This window comes from Melospiza melodia, chromosome Z (genome assembly GCF_035770615.1).
Source record: "Melospiza melodia melodia isolate bMelMel2 chromosome Z, bMelMel2.pri, whole genome shotgun sequence".
NCBI classification, from domain to species: domain Eukaryota; kingdom Metazoa; phylum Chordata; class Aves; order Passeriformes; family Passerellidae; genus Melospiza; species Melospiza melodia.
The window spans coordinates 25052370-25072732 of record NC_086226.1 but is presented as its reverse complement, the minus strand read 5'-3'; the positions used below and the strand labels follow the sequence as shown (position 1 = coordinate 25072732).

The window sequence follows — 20363 nt, the reverse complement described above, 5'->3', positions numbered from 1 at the left end:
GGAGAAAGGGCCTGACAGGAGCCTCAAGAATGGGAAGAACCAAGTGCTGCAGCTGGGAACAGCCCCAGGCACCAGCAGGGCAGGGAATGCCCCATGGGAAACGGTTTGTCAGGAAAGGCCCTGGGGCTCCCTGGGGCTCCTCCTGGACACCAGCATGAGCTCTTCCAGCAAAGAATGCTAATGGCACACTGGGCTGCACTAGAAGGAGCGCTGAAGCAGGTTGAGAGAAATCATCTGCCCAACCTGTTCAGTACTGGCTGAGGCCACATCTGGAGTTCTGGGTCCAGTACTGGGCTCCCCAGTACAAGGCAGACACAGGCACAATGGAGAGAATCTCATGAAGGATCACCAAGGTGATGGAGGCACTGAAACATCTCTCTCTCCTATGAGGAAATGCTGAGTGAGCTGGAGCAGCTCATCCTGGAGAGGAGAAAGCTCAGGGGATCTCAGCAATGTATATAAACACCTGCAGGGAGGGTGCAAAGAAGGTGGGTCCAGGCTCTTTCCATGCCCAGTGACAGGACATGGAGGTGATGAGCACTGAAACATGGGAAATTCCTCCTGAGCATCAAGAAACACTTTTTTCCCTGTGAAGGTGACTGAGTACAGATTGTCCAAAGACAATCACATTCACACAGAGATATGCAAAAGTCATCTGGATGTGATCCTGCTGAGCTGGGTGGTTGGACCAGACAACATTCAGAGCTCCCTGCACACCTCAGACATTCTTTGAGTCTGCGATTCCACAAATTATCAGACAAATATGGCTCAGGCTCCAGGGTTTGATTTGGCCTTTAAGGAGAAACTTTATTATCACCTACAGTGCTTATAAAACTATAACAAACACTGACAATGTGTGTAAATCAGCAAACCAGAGTTTGTTTGTTTGCCGTTTGTTTTTGTTTTAAATAATTTGGAAGTTTTACTAGCTTAGAATATATTTATAAATTTTACAGTAGTATTATGTAAGGAAGGAACACTTCTGAAATGTCACTAAAGACAATGAAAATAAATCAAACTCCTGAACTGCTACCCACAGTTATTTGCTATTTTAACCTTTTGATTATTTAGTAAAAGAGAAATGCAGCTTGCAATGCTCAACTAGCTTACCATTCTCCACCATAATTGTTAAATCTTTCTGTGAAATTATTTAATAAAGAAGATGGAATGATAGAGATTTTTTTCTGGCAGTTTAGAATATTTATACCTGCATTAGCATAATCTTAAATAATTCATTCTGTTCAAGCTTCTGCTTTGCACAGCAGTAAATCCCTCCTTTCCATCTCACCTGTTAGTTCTGCAATAATGAAAGTCAGCATGCTGTAAGTCTTCCAACGTTTAAGTTACTGGTCAGTGTATTCCTTTTTTTCCAAAAGGCCTATATACATCACCCTACTCCTCCCAGAGAGCCTGTCAGCAGTTTAGGAAACCTCATACTGTTTTTCCTAAAGTTGCTACAAAACTTATATGTTATTTCTTGGCTATTTTACGCTGAATCCTAACCATTTATCCAGCATTTGTTTCACTTTCAAGGAATAATTACCTTTCTCAACTTGTTCTCGTGCTTGTTGGTTGGTCATTCCAGGGTATGGGCACACTCCTAAACTGAAGGTCTCCCACAGAAGGATTCCAAAGCTCCATACATCACTCTCAGATGTGTATCTCCCTAAAAAAAGGAAAGCAAACCTTGAATTTAACATACAGAGAAACTGGTATTTCAGATAATTATGGCCCAAATTTCCTGTAAAGGCAAAAGTGTTACACTGGCAATCTTCAGGCAAAACAAAGCTGTAGCTACTAATAAAACATTCTACAGATTTCACAGTCTCCAGTATTTCAAAGAATGAACAAATTATATTAAAGCAAACACTCTGGAGTAACATAAGCTAACTTTAAGTTCTACACAGTATACAACTCCAGTTTGTCAAGCAAATTAAGAATTTCTTTACCTCTTAATGTACGAAAATATTTTTCTTTTAATATAAAAGGACAAAAAAAGGTCAGAGTTTTCCTACTCATTTACAACTGCTTTCAATTCCAAATATTCTTTAAAAAGTTACCTTTTCTAGTTCTCCATTTTAGCATGGCAGTGTTTATTCTGAGAGGAGCTACCACCAACACTGCTTCTAAGTGTGAAGAAGGCCTGGTTCTTATGCTTTGAGAAACTGATCTCTGAAAATCAAAGTAAGGCTGGATGCTGCAAAACTGACACACCCAATGAGTTTAAGGAAAAAAAATCAGGCCTGCTGGTTCAATTGCCTCCAATTATGCTTCAGAGATAGCAAAACAGATAATTGATAGATAACTGAATTCCAAGCCTCTTTGTGGAATTGTAGCTTTCTATTACAGGGAGACATTTTGGAGCAGATATTTCTATTGTCCCTGATGGATTCTCATTAGAAAATTAAGACTCCCAGCCTTCTGCAGCAGAATCAGTGAAAATGTTACCTTAAAAATCCATTTTCAACATCACTTTCAACATTTTTCATGACTGTTCTTCTTTGTTGTGTACTATTACTTTGTATTTACATATCTTTATTCTTAAAAACAACACTTGTGAATGTATTGCTTGTTTATCTCTAATCATCAAACAAGCCAAACTAAGCCACTTCTGACTAGGAAAAAAATGAAAATACATGTAAATTACAGTGACAGTTGATGACAGTGACAACTTCTGACGTCAGAAATCTCAGTTTACTCTTAGACTAAATATCACTTCAAGCTGTGCTATGTTAGCTTGTGTGCCTCATGGTTGGCAATTATGGATATTCACTATGCTCTTTGGAGTAAGATTAGTTTTCTTGTCTGTGTATCAACTTCCCACAGTTGGGCATCCAGTAATTTAACACTTTTCACTGAAAGCATTCAGCAAATACAAGATAAGTGATTAGCTGGTTTTTAGGCTTTTTTTACAGAAAGTACAAGTTCTGTACGGTTAATTAGATTTTATGCTATTACATTATCTGAGGGGAAAAAAAGAAGATCTGTTTAGGAAAAAAACCCAAGTCCTCCCCACATTACTACTAACATCACAAATAACTCAAAATATTTTAGGGAGAAAACATACATATTAAATGTATTTTATTTTCAAAGATCAGGAAGCAAAAATACCCCATAATCATCCTAAATATGTGCCGATTTTGGTGGGGTAGGATTAATTCTATTAACAGTACCAGGTACAGGGCTCTGTTTTAGATTTGTGCTGAACTCAGGTTTGATAATTCAGTGATGGTTTTGTTATAAGGCCTTCCCTGCTTTTCCCACTGCCATGCTGGTGAGGAAGCTGGAGGTCCTTGGGAGGGAACACAGCCAGGACAGGCGATCCCAAACACACCAAAGGAAGATTCCAGACCATGTGACATCAGGCTCAGTGTATGAGGTGGGGGGACCAAGGAAGAAAGGGGAACTCTTTGGAGTGATGGTGTTTGCCTTCCCAATAATGGTGCTGAATGGCTCTGAACAGCACCCACAGAACCAAAGCTTCCATTTCTCAAAAACTCCAGTGGCATCTGAATTTTGCTTCTAACTTCTGACACAATTTGTAACAGAACCACAACATTTGCCCTAGCCTGGTTCCTAGCCTTCACAACTTGGGGGTTTTTTAAAATTAACATACTTTAGTGACCACTCTTAAATTTGTCATATACAGTGACTTCAGCAAAGACAAAAAAAAAGAACTTTTTTGTAGCTTCTTAACCACACTGGCATTCATGTAATGGCCAAATGATCCTATTTCTCATTTTCCTCCAGCCTTTGAATCTTGATATTCAGGACTGACCTGGCCAGTGGTTACCAACTAGTTTTGAAATACCACAGATTTAATTTTATTTCATTTTGATATCTTAAAAACCACCAATCATACCTACACAATTCAATGCAATTATTACAACCTTATTATTAGAATGGAAAACAATAAAACATAATCCAGTAAGTTTTACTAGTATCTTTCAAGGGAATGGAAAAATGTATCCTTCAAAAACACACAGAAATCTTCCATGACATTTTGAAAGTTGAATACTGACTGCTGGACATATCAACATGTTTGAGGGAGCTTATTTACCAAACATTACAGACAATGACCTATAGCTGCTGGAATATGTATGTGCTTTAGGAAACACAACGTAAGTTGATGTTAATCAACAATCCCCTCTTCTCCTGTACTGTGCAGAAAAAACAGACTCAGCAGTACAAAGTGAAGGTGTGGTCACAAGAGCCTGTTTCCTGCTGAATGCAGTCAACTGGACCACACATGGTTATAAAGATAGGTTTTCATAATACATCAAAAACACCACATGTATTTCCAAAATAACAAAAATAAAAACTCAAACCACCTTTTATAGTGGATCAAACACCCAAAAGAGCAAAGCATTCACCAGTGAATGTTGGCAACACTAACACCTCTTAGAGTAACTGGTAATACAGGATCAATTACTAAACTGAATTTACTGTCAGCCTTTTAAAGGGAAGATCTGCATTACTGTGTTATGTCATTAATTGCTGCAAAAGTGCTAATGAGAGGAAGCATTCTGCTATCAATCATAATTCACAAACTTATGACTTCCAATGCATGATTTCTGAAAAAAGGCTAAATTTAAGAGATGGTAGAAATATTTATAGACACTTCAGATGAAGAATTCAAAAATATTTTATTCTGTGTACTCAACTAAAGAACTGCTTTAGAGAAGTACATTCAAAACATGTCATCATTTATTAAATGTGCTGCTTCTCCACAGTCCCCTTTACCTAGAAGAACTTATTTTTATAGTTTCATATAAGCAAAAAAAGGTAAGAGCAGCAGCTTCAGCTTCTATTCTGGAACCAAGTAGTTCCACTTGGACCACTTCCCTCAGTGATAAATAATGAATTTTTATCCCCAATATAAAAACCTAGTGATACACAAAAATGCAGGTAAAGTAAAACTGCGGTTAAAACCCCCTGAAAATAAAACAATGACTGTATCTTTCACCAATGCAATGAATTATCTAACACAGTGTTATAGTACATTAACATTTTCTACTGTTTTCAGTGAGGGGCTATAAATATGCAGAACTTGCCATTCATTTTGCTAACGATCATAATTTAGATGACTGATGAGGCTGTCTACAAGAATGAGTCAGCAACAGAGCCAAAGCACTCTGCTATTGCTGCATAATAGCAATTTTGATGTTGCTGCCTTATTATTTTCCAGCAGCACAACTGCATTTTTTACATAAATCAGACTGAAATACTAAAATTATTTTAAACATCATTAATTTGAATGAGGGAAAAGAATTGTATGTACATACACTCGAATATTGCAGCTCTGGTGCTCTTTACTGCACTTCGGATTTTTTATTCTTTTTTCCAGAAAATCCAGTTATACTCTTACCATAGTTCAGAGCTTCTGGAGCAGTCCACTTGATTGGAATCTGCTTTAGGCCTGATGATGAGTACACGCCATCGTCCTCTTGCCGGGACATCCCAAAATCACTTATTTTCAAGATGTTGCTTTCACCTACCAAGCAGTTCCTTGCAGCCAGGTCTCTAAATTATAAAAAAAAAAAAAAAAAACAAAAAAAAAAACCCAAACCAACACATTTATACAGGTCTGAAAGTAATTGGAAGTCATTTAAACTGACCAAGCCCCTCAGCCAAGACAGTCGTACCTCTCAGAGGCTTATTTACAAAAGAGTAAAAAACACTTCACAGCAGTCATGAGGAAACAGAAGTGAGAGAAAGGAGAAAAAAATCTCAGAAATAATCCTATGAAAAAGCAAGGGGAGGGGATGCTGGAGATGCTCAAAGTGCCTGAGCAGAGACTCTCCTGCAGTCCACAGAGAGGAGGCACAGTGCAGCAGGGAAGGAGTGTGAGGCTGAAGGACACGAGCTGTTATGGAGAGTTCCGAACCTCCATTTCCCATTCACCCCTCAGGGGAGGAAGTGAAGCATTTCAGAATGAAGGAGTGCCTCAGAAGAAGGGAAAGGGAAAAAGTATTTCAGTTTTTGGCTTTTATTTCTCACCATGTAACTCTAATTCGCAATACATTAAGTTCATGTTACCTAAGTTCATTCTGTTTTGCTATGCTGGTAATTGGTAGATGATTTCCTTGCCTTTATCTTGACCTCCAAGTGTTTCTGTCTTATTTTACTTCCCTATCCTGTAGAGGATGGAGAGTGAGAAAGCATATGTGTGGGTGTCTGGCAGCCATGCAAAGTTAACCCACCACAACTGCCCTCCATTTACTCCTCCACAAAAATAAATCCCAGATTAATGAACTGGATCCTACGTAAAATGAAACAGAATTTGAAGAAGGATCCTGAAATGTGTTCAGGAAGTGTTTCAGTGAGAAACCTGAGAAACCGCTCCATCTTCCCTCTGCCCGTTAGAGTTTCTATCAAAAGTTAAAGCTACTCAGCATAGAAAAGAAATTTTGGCTCAGTGATGGATGGATGAGAAGCTCAGAAAGTCAACTCCTTCCCTTCATCTCAATTTTTTTTATTTTTTAGATCAGAAGACATGCAGTAATACCTGATAAAAGACCTACTGTGACTTCTCTACATGTTAATAATATATTATCAACATACTATACGTATGTTACATTTCAGTGTTTCACAGTTTATTAGAATACAACATAATAAAATATATATTATTATTCCCATGGTAATGTAATAAACAGGGAGAGACATGTCAAGCAAGAGGATTAATTCCATACCATTATGAACAACATGGACAAAATATTTTTTTAAACTAACCTTACTGTGGTTTTGCTTATCCAAATAGCTAATATGCTCACAAATGGCTTACATGAATATTCCAGAAAAACTATATTAACTTTGATATTTTGAATTGGACCTGTAATGTAGTTCTGAAGTGAATCCCTTGAGCACTTAATGCACATTCATTGGTTTTTGAAGGATGAATTTGGTGCATGCAAACTACATTGCTCTTGGAAGAAACTAACTTAGAATTCTGCTCATGATAGGCACGAAATTTGTTTTTCTAGCGACACAATTTTCTTTCCAAGGAATTTGTTTCTACCGCTAATGCAGAAAGGTTTGAACCAGTGGCAAACAGCTTCCAGCACTACCCACGGTAATGACAAAGGACTGAACTACGCTTAACCCAAACTAAAAGTCTTGAGCCATATTTAAGGATGCTGAAGCTCATACAACTGGCTTTAATCAGCTCATCCATATTGATACTGGGTTATGTTATTCAATATGTAGTCAGAGCCTAGGTACGATCCTAAATATCATAACTTGATTTAAGAATTTTAACATATTTGACTCACACAGCTTTTCTGCCACTAAGAACATTAATAGCTCTAGAGCTTGAGTGATAGAAACAAAGTTATTAGTTTGGTTCGAGAAGACAGATCACTACAAACAAATCTGAACTCTCAGGCACCAGCTGAAGATGTGCACAAATGCATAAAACAGCTCAGTGTGCACTGTTTTACATAGCTTGATATTAGCATGCGGTATCATTACATACAGCTATATTGGTTAAAGCAAGCGAGCTGCAAAACAAAATCAAATTGTTATAGTTTATACTCAAGTGTGTAAAAAGTATCACCAAGAACTTCAAGAATTTATGACTTAGGTTCCAATCATACTTCAGTAATTAGGTTTTTCATCATGTTACTCAATATAGTCTAGATTTTGCAACTGATGCACATAAGGAGTGGAAAAAGTAATGAGGTTGTATCTCAAAGAAAATTTATAGTTAATTGAAAGCGCAGTCATCCCCCTACCTGAAGTATCACCTAGCATTTAAAAATATTGAGTCAAGTTAAGAAAAATCTATATACTGAGCTGACTTAGGTTTATTCCTCATGCATAAGTCTGATTATTTGGGAAAGTGGATAGTAAATAATATGCACAGTATGGTGCTTATAAACAAAGACTACACTCAGTTTGCATAATTTTTGTCAGTTTTGTACATAGAGATATATATGAGTTTTCTTTTTCATTCAGAATCAACTAGAGAAAAAGCTTTTCATCCCTACTGAAAATTGACTAAAACACTTCCATGAAAATCAACTGGCATTCGTAGAAGTTCATAAAGATTGTGACACTCTGTTCAGGATACATGTAAATTAACACCTCAAAGAAGAAATCAAATGTCTGCATGTTTTGAGTCTCACAGTATTAATGCCTTTTTCCACCTTTAGCTAAAACTCTCCCATTTTAAATGCTATAACACTCTGTATTACTTTCAATACATAATTTCTGTTAATAAAGTCTTGTGCGCACTTCATATATTTATTTCTGACATAAGCAAATTTGCCTTCTTCGATCATCCTGAGTATGATATGCTCACACTACCACTTACTTATAAAATACTTTAGATGTGATAATTTCATTCCTCAAGCATATAAATGTCACAAAGTTATATTACCTTCTTAGTATTTCCACTGTCATTTTACATCTGCTTCATATCCTCAGTGATTTGTTGCTTAATTTTACGGATAATTTTTACATGTATTTGCACATATTTTTACATGTAATGCTTAAAAACATTTTTTAAACAGTTACAGTGAAAGCTGCGGGTACCTCAGCTTTTGGCGGGTTTTTTTTACTATTATTCTGAGGGTTTGGTTAAGATTTTTCAGTATTTTTCAAATAAATTCTTCACTGTTCTTCATTATGTCTGACAGCTTCCTTAAAAAGAATCTTATTTTTCAGTCTAGACATAAGAGAAAAATACAGAAGATGCTTTCAGTCAACAAGATTTATTACAGAATTTATAGCCAGAATCTGGGAAAAAAATGGCAGCAGCAACTATTACTCTCATTACTTTAAAATAATAAATTATGACATTAATTTTCTTTCAGTTTCCATAATTATAATTAATTTCTATTTTCTACAGATAGGCGTTCTAATATAATAATTTCAAAGGGTTTATAAAGACCCTTTACTTCTTAACCTTCCATAAGAAATCCACAGTGGAGTTCTACTCCATTTTTAAGATAAACAACATGAGTTGGGGGAAACATGAAAATATAAATACAGAGGTCTGATGACCAAAATTAACTTTGAGATGTCAACATTATAGACTTCATCAGGGTTAAGTTTTCATAGTAAATCATTACTCTTTCTACATGGACATTAAAAACCAAACCAAATCAAACACATGAACAACAAATCCCCCAAAAATAATGACAACAAAACTCCAGCACACCAGACCCCCAAACAAAAAAACTCCACGAAAATCAACTACAGTCTATTTGTCTTCTTGCCTCTGAAAAACCAGTGTATTCTGCTTGCTTTCTCTTCCTTCTCCCTAATGCTCTCTAAAGACAACGTCCTGAAGAAACACAGAGATAATTCTATGAAAATTGGTATCTCTGTTTAGGATTTTTTTTTCTCATAAAGCACTTGCTACTTAAAGCAGTAATTTCATAAAATCAGTATTTATCTTTAACACAGAAAGCAAGAAAATAGTCTTTATTTACATTGCGAAAGTTCTACAAATTGGGCACATATTACACTGAACTGCTACAGAGTAAGCTCCTTAGTAAAAGAGAAGCTGAATCTCACTATTTAATATCAAGATTATATAAGCTCCTAGTACTGCTAGAAACAAAGTTTCTTCCCCCCAGCTACTAACAAGTAAAAACTAGCATGTAATTTGGAAATTTCCTTTTTAAGCATTGCTCGGCAGTTCCTGTAAGTACAAACAGGACTTCTCCTAGGGATGTCAATATGGGTCAAATCTGCTGAAACTTTAAGAGACAGGTCATAGGACTTTGGCTAAAAATTCAACAGCCAGTTCAAGGAGGAAGTAGAGCTCTGTGCTGGGAGCTGTTACCACCTGCATTCACATCTGTCAGTAAAGACATAAACCAACTAAAGCCTTCTCTAAGGACGTTCTTACACTCCCTCCCCTCTTCCCCTCCACATCCCACAGGATCTGCAGAGAAAGTACTACCTAGCATTGAAATGGAATTCCATGAGTTAAAGCAAATCAAAATTAGAGAGCAAACTCCTCATTACTAAATCAGCAGCACAGACTGTCTCACTGAACTAATTAGCCATTTTATATTCCATCCCTGGATTATGCAGTTAAAATACTCTAAGGTGATAGAAGCAAGTAATTAATTAGTGAACAGGATGGGTTTATCTCCTCTGCACATTAAATTCAATGAAAATGGTCTATTACCTAAATACAAAAAAAGGGGTGGGAAGTGAAACTACAAGATAAATTGCTGGTTTTTTTGTGAACTGTAAGATACCTCGCCTTCATACACCTGACGTGATTTCCAATAATGTCTAAATCAAAATACAGTCGTGCCTAAATCTATTTCAGAACTTTCTTGATATGCTAATTTTGCTGTATGTGGAGGGTACGACAAATAACACGTGCCTAGAAAGAGACTGGGAAAATATTAGAGGGTTAGAAGAACAACCTTTCATGAATTCTGTGTTTTCTTCCCCCTTTTAACTTTGATTTAATTATTTCTTTACATTATTTTAGTTATTATGAAAATATTGGAGCCATATTAACTACAATGCTAATAACTGCTCTCAGCTCCTCATATATAATGCAAGTCCATCTTCACCTCCACAGATGAACGGTGCTGGCAAACCAGAGAAACTCCAAGTTGGATACAGTGGATACAGTAGTGATTTCTCAATAATGTCAGGTGCTCGGCTTGCCATCCAGTTTCGGATATTGCTCAGTTTCTCTCAACTATAAATAAAATAAGCAACTTCACCCACCTCACAGCATTGGTGGACATCAATTAGTCTTTATAAAGCACTTCGCACTTAAGCAAAAGACTTAAAAATTTTGCGAAAGGAATTCAAAAGGAGGAAAAGTAACAAAACAACCCCCAAAAAATTGTATTCAGTAGCTGAACACAACTGTCATCTTATTTACTGTCTCCCACCCAGATATGACTCAAGGGACTGTACAGATCTACTGACACATTAGAAAACTTTTATCTTTGAGGATTTTTTGGTAGGCTATTGCTACCAAAAATGTGCCCTCCATTTTCCTAGCAGGGCAAGTTTTCTGTACCAGCAATTTTAAGAAAGATAAAGAAGGGAATAGTAGACAATGAGCACTTTTCTGAGGAGAATCAAAGCAGTAGACTATGAAGACGGAAATGAAGCAATAAATTGCTGCCATCATCTATTCCTCCCCACTTTTTCCTATTTCGAAGGTTGTCTTCACAATGCCTGCTCCTGGAACAGAAACATTCCTATCAGTACCATCTAAATGGTTTTTATCTGCATTGTTTCTCAACTGTTTTAGAACTTAATAGTTATTGCCTGTATTCTTCCGAACAGTTATTTTGATGAAAATGACATCACAGTCATTTTGGTCTTAAACAGTCTTCTATGCATTGATATCACTGCAGACTTTTATAACCAATTTTTCCTGTGCACTGCTGATTATATGTATAATGCTGAACAAAATGTCCTTTTTTTTACTTTGTGCTGTATCTTGAAACAAAGATTTGCAATCCAATTTCTTTTGTGTGCCCATTTTAGTGAAAAACGAAGTGTCTGGACAGTAATTAGAGAGGAAGACAGGCAACTTCATGGAGATCCTACAGTATTAGAGTGACTGGAAAATTAAATATACAATCTAGAAATCCTTAATGACAGAACAGACATGGGAATAAACATCTCTGCTGGGTTCCATGCAACCATTCCTAAGCTCTTGGATATCAAGAGAAACATTACAGGACATAACTACATATATGGGTACATTTATTAATGTGTAAGGCTTGTAACAGTCCTGGAAAGTCTCTTTGATATTAACTGAATTACAGGGGAAACTAAGTCTCCAAAAATTAATTATCCAAGATGTACCAGAACACAAGTTTACATTTTGTGCTTGATAAAATTACAGTGGACTTAAATTACAATCACAATGCCATCCATTTCCATAACCAGTTATATAAGGATATTGTATTATTCATAGGAAGAAAAATACCATTTTCAAGCAAAAATTTACACTGTATCATTCACAGAAGCAACTAAAATGAAACACAACAGTAGAGCACAACATTTTGCTAACAGGAACATTTTTAGTATAGTATCATGGCTTTATTCAACATACGTGATAACACAAGTCTTGTTACAATGAGTGTCCTTGCCCTTTTAGACCTGAAGGATCACTCAATTTAGTGCTTAATTCTGAATATAGTTTTGAATTAATCTCTTCCTTATTCTACTAATTCTACAATAATTCTATTATTATACCTTATTATATAATATAATGTAAAAATGTAATTGATATCTCTGCACAGAAGCATTAAATACTGGTTTAACTTGTTTATAAAACTGTAATCATCCGAAGAGGCAGACCAGATATGGTCACGGGTCACATTCCCTTGCCCATAAGGTATCAGTGACAGAAAAGGCTGCATGCTGGATTAAAAGAAAATGTCTAAAGCAGAGTAGCTTCTATCACTGATTTTTCTGATGATTAAGGTTTTTAGAAAATAAACTTTTCATTCTATTAAATAAAGCCATTTTCTAGTGTTAATATCATAATATATTAAGTTCAAATGACTAATAATTCAAAGCAGAGCATGTGGAATTGAAAAACACTGCAAGTGCACAAGAAATCAAGAAATCCAAAAGTATGATTATAATATGGGTCACTTTTTTCCCACCTTTTTCACTAGAATGAAATAAAATAGCACAGTAATGCAGTATTTGCAGGGCCTTTGAAGTCCTAATGAAACAGAAAATATTTCAAAGTCTTCTCAGGGTACATTTAACTACTTGCCACAGGTGAATATCAAAGTTCATCTGAGACAGGCAGCAACTCTATTGCTTTTTCAATAGCCAGAACCAATAATGTGGTATGAAACAGTAGCTGTAGTTTAAGTTATCTCTCCATGCATTTCCATCACTTAAATTTATTTTTGTTCCTACAACCAAGAGGCATCATTTAAGATTTTAAAAGTAACAGACAAGCATGATTTTCAGTAAAGTATTTTATAGGAATTAGATCCTGAAACACTTTGTTAATGAAGGTAAAAAAAGGTAAAAGTAATAATCAGGCTACAAAGAAATGAAGCATACAGCATAATTAAGGTACAAGACACTACATATTCATGAAAATAATACACAAGGAATAAGAGAGAAACCAAATACATTAGGTCTAATTAGAAATGAGGAGGAAAAGACAGAACAAAGAATTAGCAAAATCAAGCATTGCTAGACAAGAGGATTGTGCTGCAGTCCTAACTTGAGTGGCTAGAAAGCAAAAATAAAATGTCCTGCATTTTTAAGAGACACTCACAAAGAAAGCCAATAGCAAAGGGAGGAAAGTCAGCCATATTTTAAGGCAATTATTCATCTGGGAACATTTCTTATTTAGGGAGAAAAGAATTTAGATGAATGGCACAGGTAACTTATGCCAGCTAAGCATTCTTAATAATGGAAACCATTGATAAAGATGTACAGTAATAACCCACTAATTCATAATTTTCCAGTCAGAGAAAAAAAATTCTAATTTGTACTTTACAATATTTCTCTACCTTTAATCAAGGATTACCAACAAATACTTGAAATATTTCAGTATAATAAAAATAGCCTGTTTTGTAACTATAATAAAAAAGGATGAATGAAAATAAAGATGAGGAATAATTTACTAATTGTCTTAGACAGCTAAGTAAGATCCACAGTTAGCTTAGAGAAATACAAAAGAAATTTCAGGTGACTAACACATTGCGGAGAATTATATATATAGAAATTGAGAGGAATAAAATTACCTATTAACTTCCTGTAAATTAACAAGACAGTAAATAAAGTGAACCTCTCTCCTGGCTTTTGTCTCTATTACTTAAAATCCACAATAGTTTTCCCACTCAAAAATAAAACTTCTATGTGAAAGAAAATATTTTGCACTTTTTTCATCACAAGAAAAAGAAATAAGTGATGGAATTTTCATGGAATTATAGTGGGACATTCAAAGTGGGAGATGTTGAAGAAAAAAAGGAGATGACAGTGCTGATTAAGGAGCATGATTACATCTCATATGGATAGCTGGAGACAGGATAGGACTTCCACAGCTTTTGGGAACTGGATGAACTCACACGTCACATGCACATTCACCATGGTAGAGTTTCACAGCTGGGCTGAGTAGAGGAAGAGATGTTAGTAAGTCCAGGGGCTCCAAGTTCATCACGTACTGAAATCTATCCTTTTTCTTCTATTAAAACCTTATGCTATCTGATAGCAAAAGTCATTTGCTTGTTACAAGAATGTCCCTGCCCTGGAAAATCCAGAGTTCTGTATTTAGAAATAGCTCCTCTGCCTCTGGTTGCTCTCTGTGGAAGCATGTTCTCTCCTGTATAGGGTTGACTCCCTACAGATCTGAATGTTCCTTGTCCTACCAGGATTCAAAGTTTGTTGGAGGTGCAGAAAACACTTTCCTGTGCTTAATGTAAGACAGGAAGAGAAAACTATTAGAAAGCTATTGCAAAGCTATGGATTTACTGCACCTGGCTATTATTCTGAAATATTTCTGCAGAAAAAACTATTCTGCCATTATACTTTAGGAAGACAGGATCCTCTTTGCCATTTAATGTTACAATCATTTTATCATTTATTGTGGGCAAAGGTTATAAAATAACTGAAGTCCAGCTAGTCAACTGATAAACATTTAAAATTTTCCTGCTTAAAAAATCATGGGTAAGAAATATCTTAGAAGGTGATATAATATAGGGCAACGAATTAGAGTTGCCTGTTTTCATTTAGCAGCTTTGTTCATGATCTGAGGGAAAAATCAAACAGGAGTTTAATTACATTTCCAGATAATATCAAATTAAGAGCAGCTGCAAGCAACAGTAAGGGCAAATAAATAAAAAGAAGGAAAGGAAAGAAGGAGGAAGAGGGGGAGAGAGGGACAAAACATATCTGTTCGGATAAGTGTTAGACATAGCCTGTAAAACAGGAACTATTATATTTTAAAAAATTAAGCCTAAATCCAAACATTCAGTAAAAAACAAATACTACTAGGCCATCATATAGAAAAAAAGAGAGCCTAAAAAGATATGGATTCCAATTAAATAGGAGTAAAGGAATTAAATTAAGCATCAGAAAAATAAAAGCTCATTATCTACTAGATTGTGAGAAATCTGTCTAGGAAAAGTAAGAAATTCTATTTTATTAATGAAGTTACTTAATAAACCAAAAAAAGTTTGACAGGTGTACAGACCAGTGTCTGTTTCAAAGGGATGGATTAAGTAAATGAACCCAATTTTTTACTGACTTTCAGTAAACATTAGAATTGTCATATGCCCTGGAATCTATTGTTAGTACACAACTAAAGTAAGTACACAACAAAAAGGTAGTGGTCAAAGAGGGAGAGACCCAAAGAATGATTAATTTCCTGGCCCAGTGCATTTGTTCATTTTATCATATGAAAAGGTGACTTTTTCAACCAATCACATAATTGGAGAAACAACAAAATTCCAAATGCAATGACACAAACTACTAATTTCTGTACAGAAAAGGGTTACGGGTGTTGCCAGTCGAGTACAGGTAGATTCCCATGAAGTTAGAAAGACACAGCCGCTGCCGAGTCTCCTCAGATTTCCATCAGGCAGCTTCAGGTATTTATTTGTGGTTAGAGGTAGTTTCACAAGTCAAATGTGGCCCCACACTGCGTGTAGCAAACCTATCACACAAATTTTGGCTTCCTCAACTGCAGGCTTCGTTAGGGAGTACCAATTTGCCCCTTCTCCTAACCCAGGCTGGTGTGAGCAGCACATCAGTGGCAATTCAGAGCCCAGCTCCAGGTTCAGACATCTGCAAGGGGCTTGGGACATCAGCAGAGGTGAAATGCGCCATTTTAAAGAATAGGTTAAAACCATCAGAGAAAAATACTGGCCCACTGTCAAATCTAAGAGATTACCAAACTCTGTATAAGTTACTGTAAAATACTACCCAAAAGGGAACTGAAGCACTTAAATTTAACAGCTCCTTGATAGTTAAAAGAAGCAGAAACTGCCTGCTTAAGGTCTTTATATTCGACATAGAAAAATCTTCCATGACTTTTACAGTCTAATTTCTAAGAGTTCTGTCTACCTGACTCTATCTGAAGGTCATAATGCTCTCTTGTGGTTAGAGAGATTGCTTATTGACTTGCAAAACTAAAAACAACTGGTTTCAATTTACAACATAAGTCGAGATGTATTATAGAAGATTAACAATATATACAGAAGTTTAATAACTCCTTTGAAATAAATATCTATTAAAAACCAATGAGGGTAGATATATATATATTTGTAACAACAAAACTAATATTTTATACTTGAGTTCTGCCAAAAAAAGACAATAGCAGCATGCGAGATCCTGTCATCTCAATTTTGCCCTTCATTTGGGATACTCAGAATTTCCATGACGAGGGAGTGGGATTTTACATGACCGTGAAGAAGAGTAAGAAACTAGTCCAGATAATCTCATACAAGAGAGCATGGTCTGCAAAGGTGGGCAGCAAGGGTGGCTTCCTGGAAGCAGATGAGAAGTCAGAGAGGTCTAAGATACCAAGCAGAAAGGACAGTCAATTAATTTGTTAGTGGATAGGCCTGGAGATGCTTATTACCAACTAACTACTAAGATGCAATATTTGGAGCAGTAAAGTTCAAACCCTTTCTTCTGAGCACATGCAGGCTAACTATCTTACTGATCTCCAAAATCAAAATTATTCCAAAGCAGAAATGTTTCAAATCAGGTATTTTTACTTACAGCATCCTAACTCCTACATATAGTTTGAGGTTTGTTTTTTTTTTAAACTGGAGCTTGGGCCTTATTCCACTCATCTATTTTTATTTCCCAGCAGCCAGGACACTTGATGAAGTATCTGACATCCATCATTGCCAGGAGCTTTTTATGTCTGGCTTGAATGACTCAGCTGAAATCTGTGAGCCTTTAAATACAGCAACATTGACTGAAAAATTCTCACAGTTCCATGTACCCTGATGATCTCCATCTACCTTCCAAACCAGTTAACACGCCAGTATGCTCTCTCTTGCTGTTTACTACCTTGCATAAGGATTTTGAAATAGCCTTTGACAAAGAGTAACTCCTTATTTGAATAAAAACTCACAGTGATAAAATACTGTTTCGTAAAAGTGTATCCATGCACTACAGTTCTGCTGAACGAGGAGGAAAGAGGCTGAGAACAACAGAGCAATGGCAAAAAAAAGAACAAAAAACAAAACATGCACTAAGCTTTCCGTGTGTTTTATTGTACTCATCCTCAGCAAGTGTAATTTCTTTCAGACAGTTTAAATTTGATCACAACATTTTTTGTGAGCAGTACCTACTGGAACTGAATTTACCTTTGAACCTAGCTTAACAGGCATAAGTTTCTCTTACCTTTATAAGAAAAATGTCCTGATTTTACAAAAAGATCTAGAAAACAGCCCTCTCTATATGATTTGATGTGTAGACCTATATGCCATGAAGTTTTCCAGTTCCATAAACTTTAAAACCAAGTTATTTCACGAATACACACTAAAACCCATCACACGTCCTTCTTTCATCTGTTTTTCACTACATACACAGCCAGATAACAATGCTGAATATGATACATCAGTAATAAAACTACAGCACCATAAAGGTTGCAGGCACTTCTGAAAAACCTCCTGAGGCAGTGATAAAAACCACGTAAAGTATATTATCATTAGTGCTATCTGGAAAAACAGTGGATTAATATTTTGTCAAATCCGCAAAATAGGAGTAACCCAGTAAGCATATATATACATATTTGTGTGTATGTATATGTACAAAACACAGAAAAGAGAAATAACTTTTTCCTCTGGAAAACAATTTGGGAATTAATTGTTTGTTACCACATACAGCCTAAAAATTTCTTATTAAAAGAAATTTGTTACCACTCGGAGACAACTGTGGTATATTCCTCTTTGGAATGTCAAGAATTAGTATCAGGAAGCCAAGAAAATATTGAAGTTATACATAATATCCTAGTGCATTGTATCTTAGATAATATCTTAGTGCATTGTATCTTAGATATACATATTTTTCCTTTTCAAAAACAATGATTAGAATTTTCTGCTGTAGGAAAGAAACCAGGAAAAGATCCCCAAAGAAAATAAAATGGTGCATGAAAGCATGTTTTAGCCTCCCTATACAAACACTGACACACCCTGTGGTCAATGACTTGTGCTCAAAGAGCACCCTAAACCTCATTTTTAAAGCAACTGATGTAGTTCTCTGCCTTCTCCCCCTTCTCCTCTTCCCTCAATCTTCTGCTTTTGTCTTATCCTATCATCTAATTCATTGTTCATCATCTACTAATACCTCCTTTGCCCACTGCACAAATGGTATACTGCAGCCCATCTTTCTTAGAAAGTAATTACATTTCACTCACTGCTCACCACTGTACCAGGATTATGAGACTAGAGAAAATATTATTTACACTATCCAGAAGAGCTATGTGACTTTATGGTCAGCACTACAGCTTCCACTAACACAAACAGCATGTTATTTTTATCTTAGTTTCAACAGCCTGTAACTTTCATTTTTTTCCTTTTTGCTTTTTAATTAGAGAGAGCATGTTGCTTTCATGCAGTGAGTAGATTTATTATACTAAAAATACTATTCAAATTATTTTACTGAGCAATATTTGTAGATGCCTAATATTTATCAACAAGAAAGTGATACTGCAGAAAATAAAAACAAATACAGTACAATAATGTTACACTTAAAATGTTACTGTTTGTTAAACAGAATGAGAGAGTCTAAGAAAATTTGCTTTAACTTCTTTCAGCCTTATTTTCTTTATTCCTAGCAAAGGTTACTAATTTTTTAGGAGGGAGCTTTCTGTATCAGGGATAGCTCATGAGAAATAGACTAATTCAACTCCAATGGCAAGAAATAAATATTTTTCATACTATGCAATTTCTGTGACAAAGAAAAAAAAAAAACTAAATCTCTCTGGCATTTCCTACGGATTGTTTTCTACCTGAGAATTTATTCTGATATAAGCCTTTTTATAATTAGCTTTCAATACTTAATGTTTCTCCTCACTGTCTATAAAACACTAACTATTAAATAGTTACTAAATTCTAATAACTTCATTTTGGTTTACACAGAACAACTGCCCCCCTAGAATAACATAGATGCACTTCTAAAGGATGAGATCATGTAGCTATATTCATCACATACATTTTGTTACAGTATCTGGAAATATTTTGAGCTTTGTGTTGGTTTTTTGGATTCTCTGATGATTCCTGGAATCCAAACAGGAATTCAGCCTGGCAGAAAGAGCAGACCATTATGTGAGATTTCAGGGAACAGATTCATTGCTATTCACTTACACCTGTAAGAGCAGAAATATCAGCTAGTAAGTAATACAACCTTACCTATGCAATATGTATTTACCTATGCAATAAGAACAAAAATATTTCCTTCTTAACAAATTTTCTTTTTGCATATTTTTTCTCTCACTCACTATCTTACCCACTTGTACAGTAAAATCTAGAAGGGCAGGAGCAATGTAAAGGAAAGCTGTGAAATTTCAGAAGGAAAAGCCCTGGACTAACAGAAGGTAAAAGAACCTCAAGAAGTTTAAGGTTTAGGGTCGCTTTCTTACAAAATATTATCCTTAAAATGGCACATTTCTGTCCCTTTATATTTGCACACAACATATGATCCTTAGCAAGGATTTTTCATGTTCTTCTTTGTGAGACTAAGACCTCAAACCATAAATAAGTTATGCATAAATGCTCAATGTTCTTTAAAAATGCAAGAGTCAGCTGACCAGAATGAAGAATCTGCCTTCTAATGGTAAATATCCAACCTCTTATTGCTAACTGACAGGTGAAATGTACCAAACAAAAAGAAAAACTATAAGACATTATAAATTTCTAGCTATTCTGAAAAGTAATGGATTTTCAGCTTCCCTTGTATTAGCAGTTATCAGTGAATTCTATCACCACATTTATCTGTACTAATACAAGTTACTGACAATATTGACACAATATTTTTTAAATACTTAGGTCTACAAAATAATTCTGCAATAACATGCCAACCAATTTAATTATTACTATCTTTAGTTTAACACTATATGACATTTTAAATCACCATCCTAGAAAAACTGGAATACTGAAAGATCAGAGGACTGGATATTTTCCCCATTTTATGGAGAACACATGGAAGGTGATACTTAAGCACATACTGAATAGGGATCACTAGGCAAAATTCACAATAAAATGAAAATATCTGCCTTACTGAGTATTTTAACACACACTTCAAAACATCAATATCAAGAACTATGCTTAACTGATCATACTGGGTTATCCCTGATGCCATTCAGTTGATATACAGGCAGAGCAATCTTCAGACATAAAATGGAAGCTAAAGGAAATGTCAATTAGGCAAAA

At 35.5% G+C, this 20363-nt stretch overlaps 1 protein-coding gene across 5 annotated transcripts in view; it reads right to left on the bottom strand.

The window, feature by feature from the left end:
* Nucleotides 1–20363, bottom strand: part of FER (FER tyrosine kinase) — a 155153-nt gene that overhangs the window by 5696 nt on the left and 129094 nt on the right. For all 5 annotated transcript variants that reach the window (XM_063180765.1, XM_063180770.1, XM_063180766.1 and 2 more), the window contains 2 exons: nt 5369–5523; nt 1544–1666 (listed from right to left, as the gene is read on the bottom strand). In XM_063180765.1, the coding sequence (XP_063036835.1) occupies nt 1544–1666; nt 5369–5523 (278 nt within the window). The remainder of the gene's footprint in view (nt 1–1543; nt 1667–5368; nt 5524–20363) is intronic.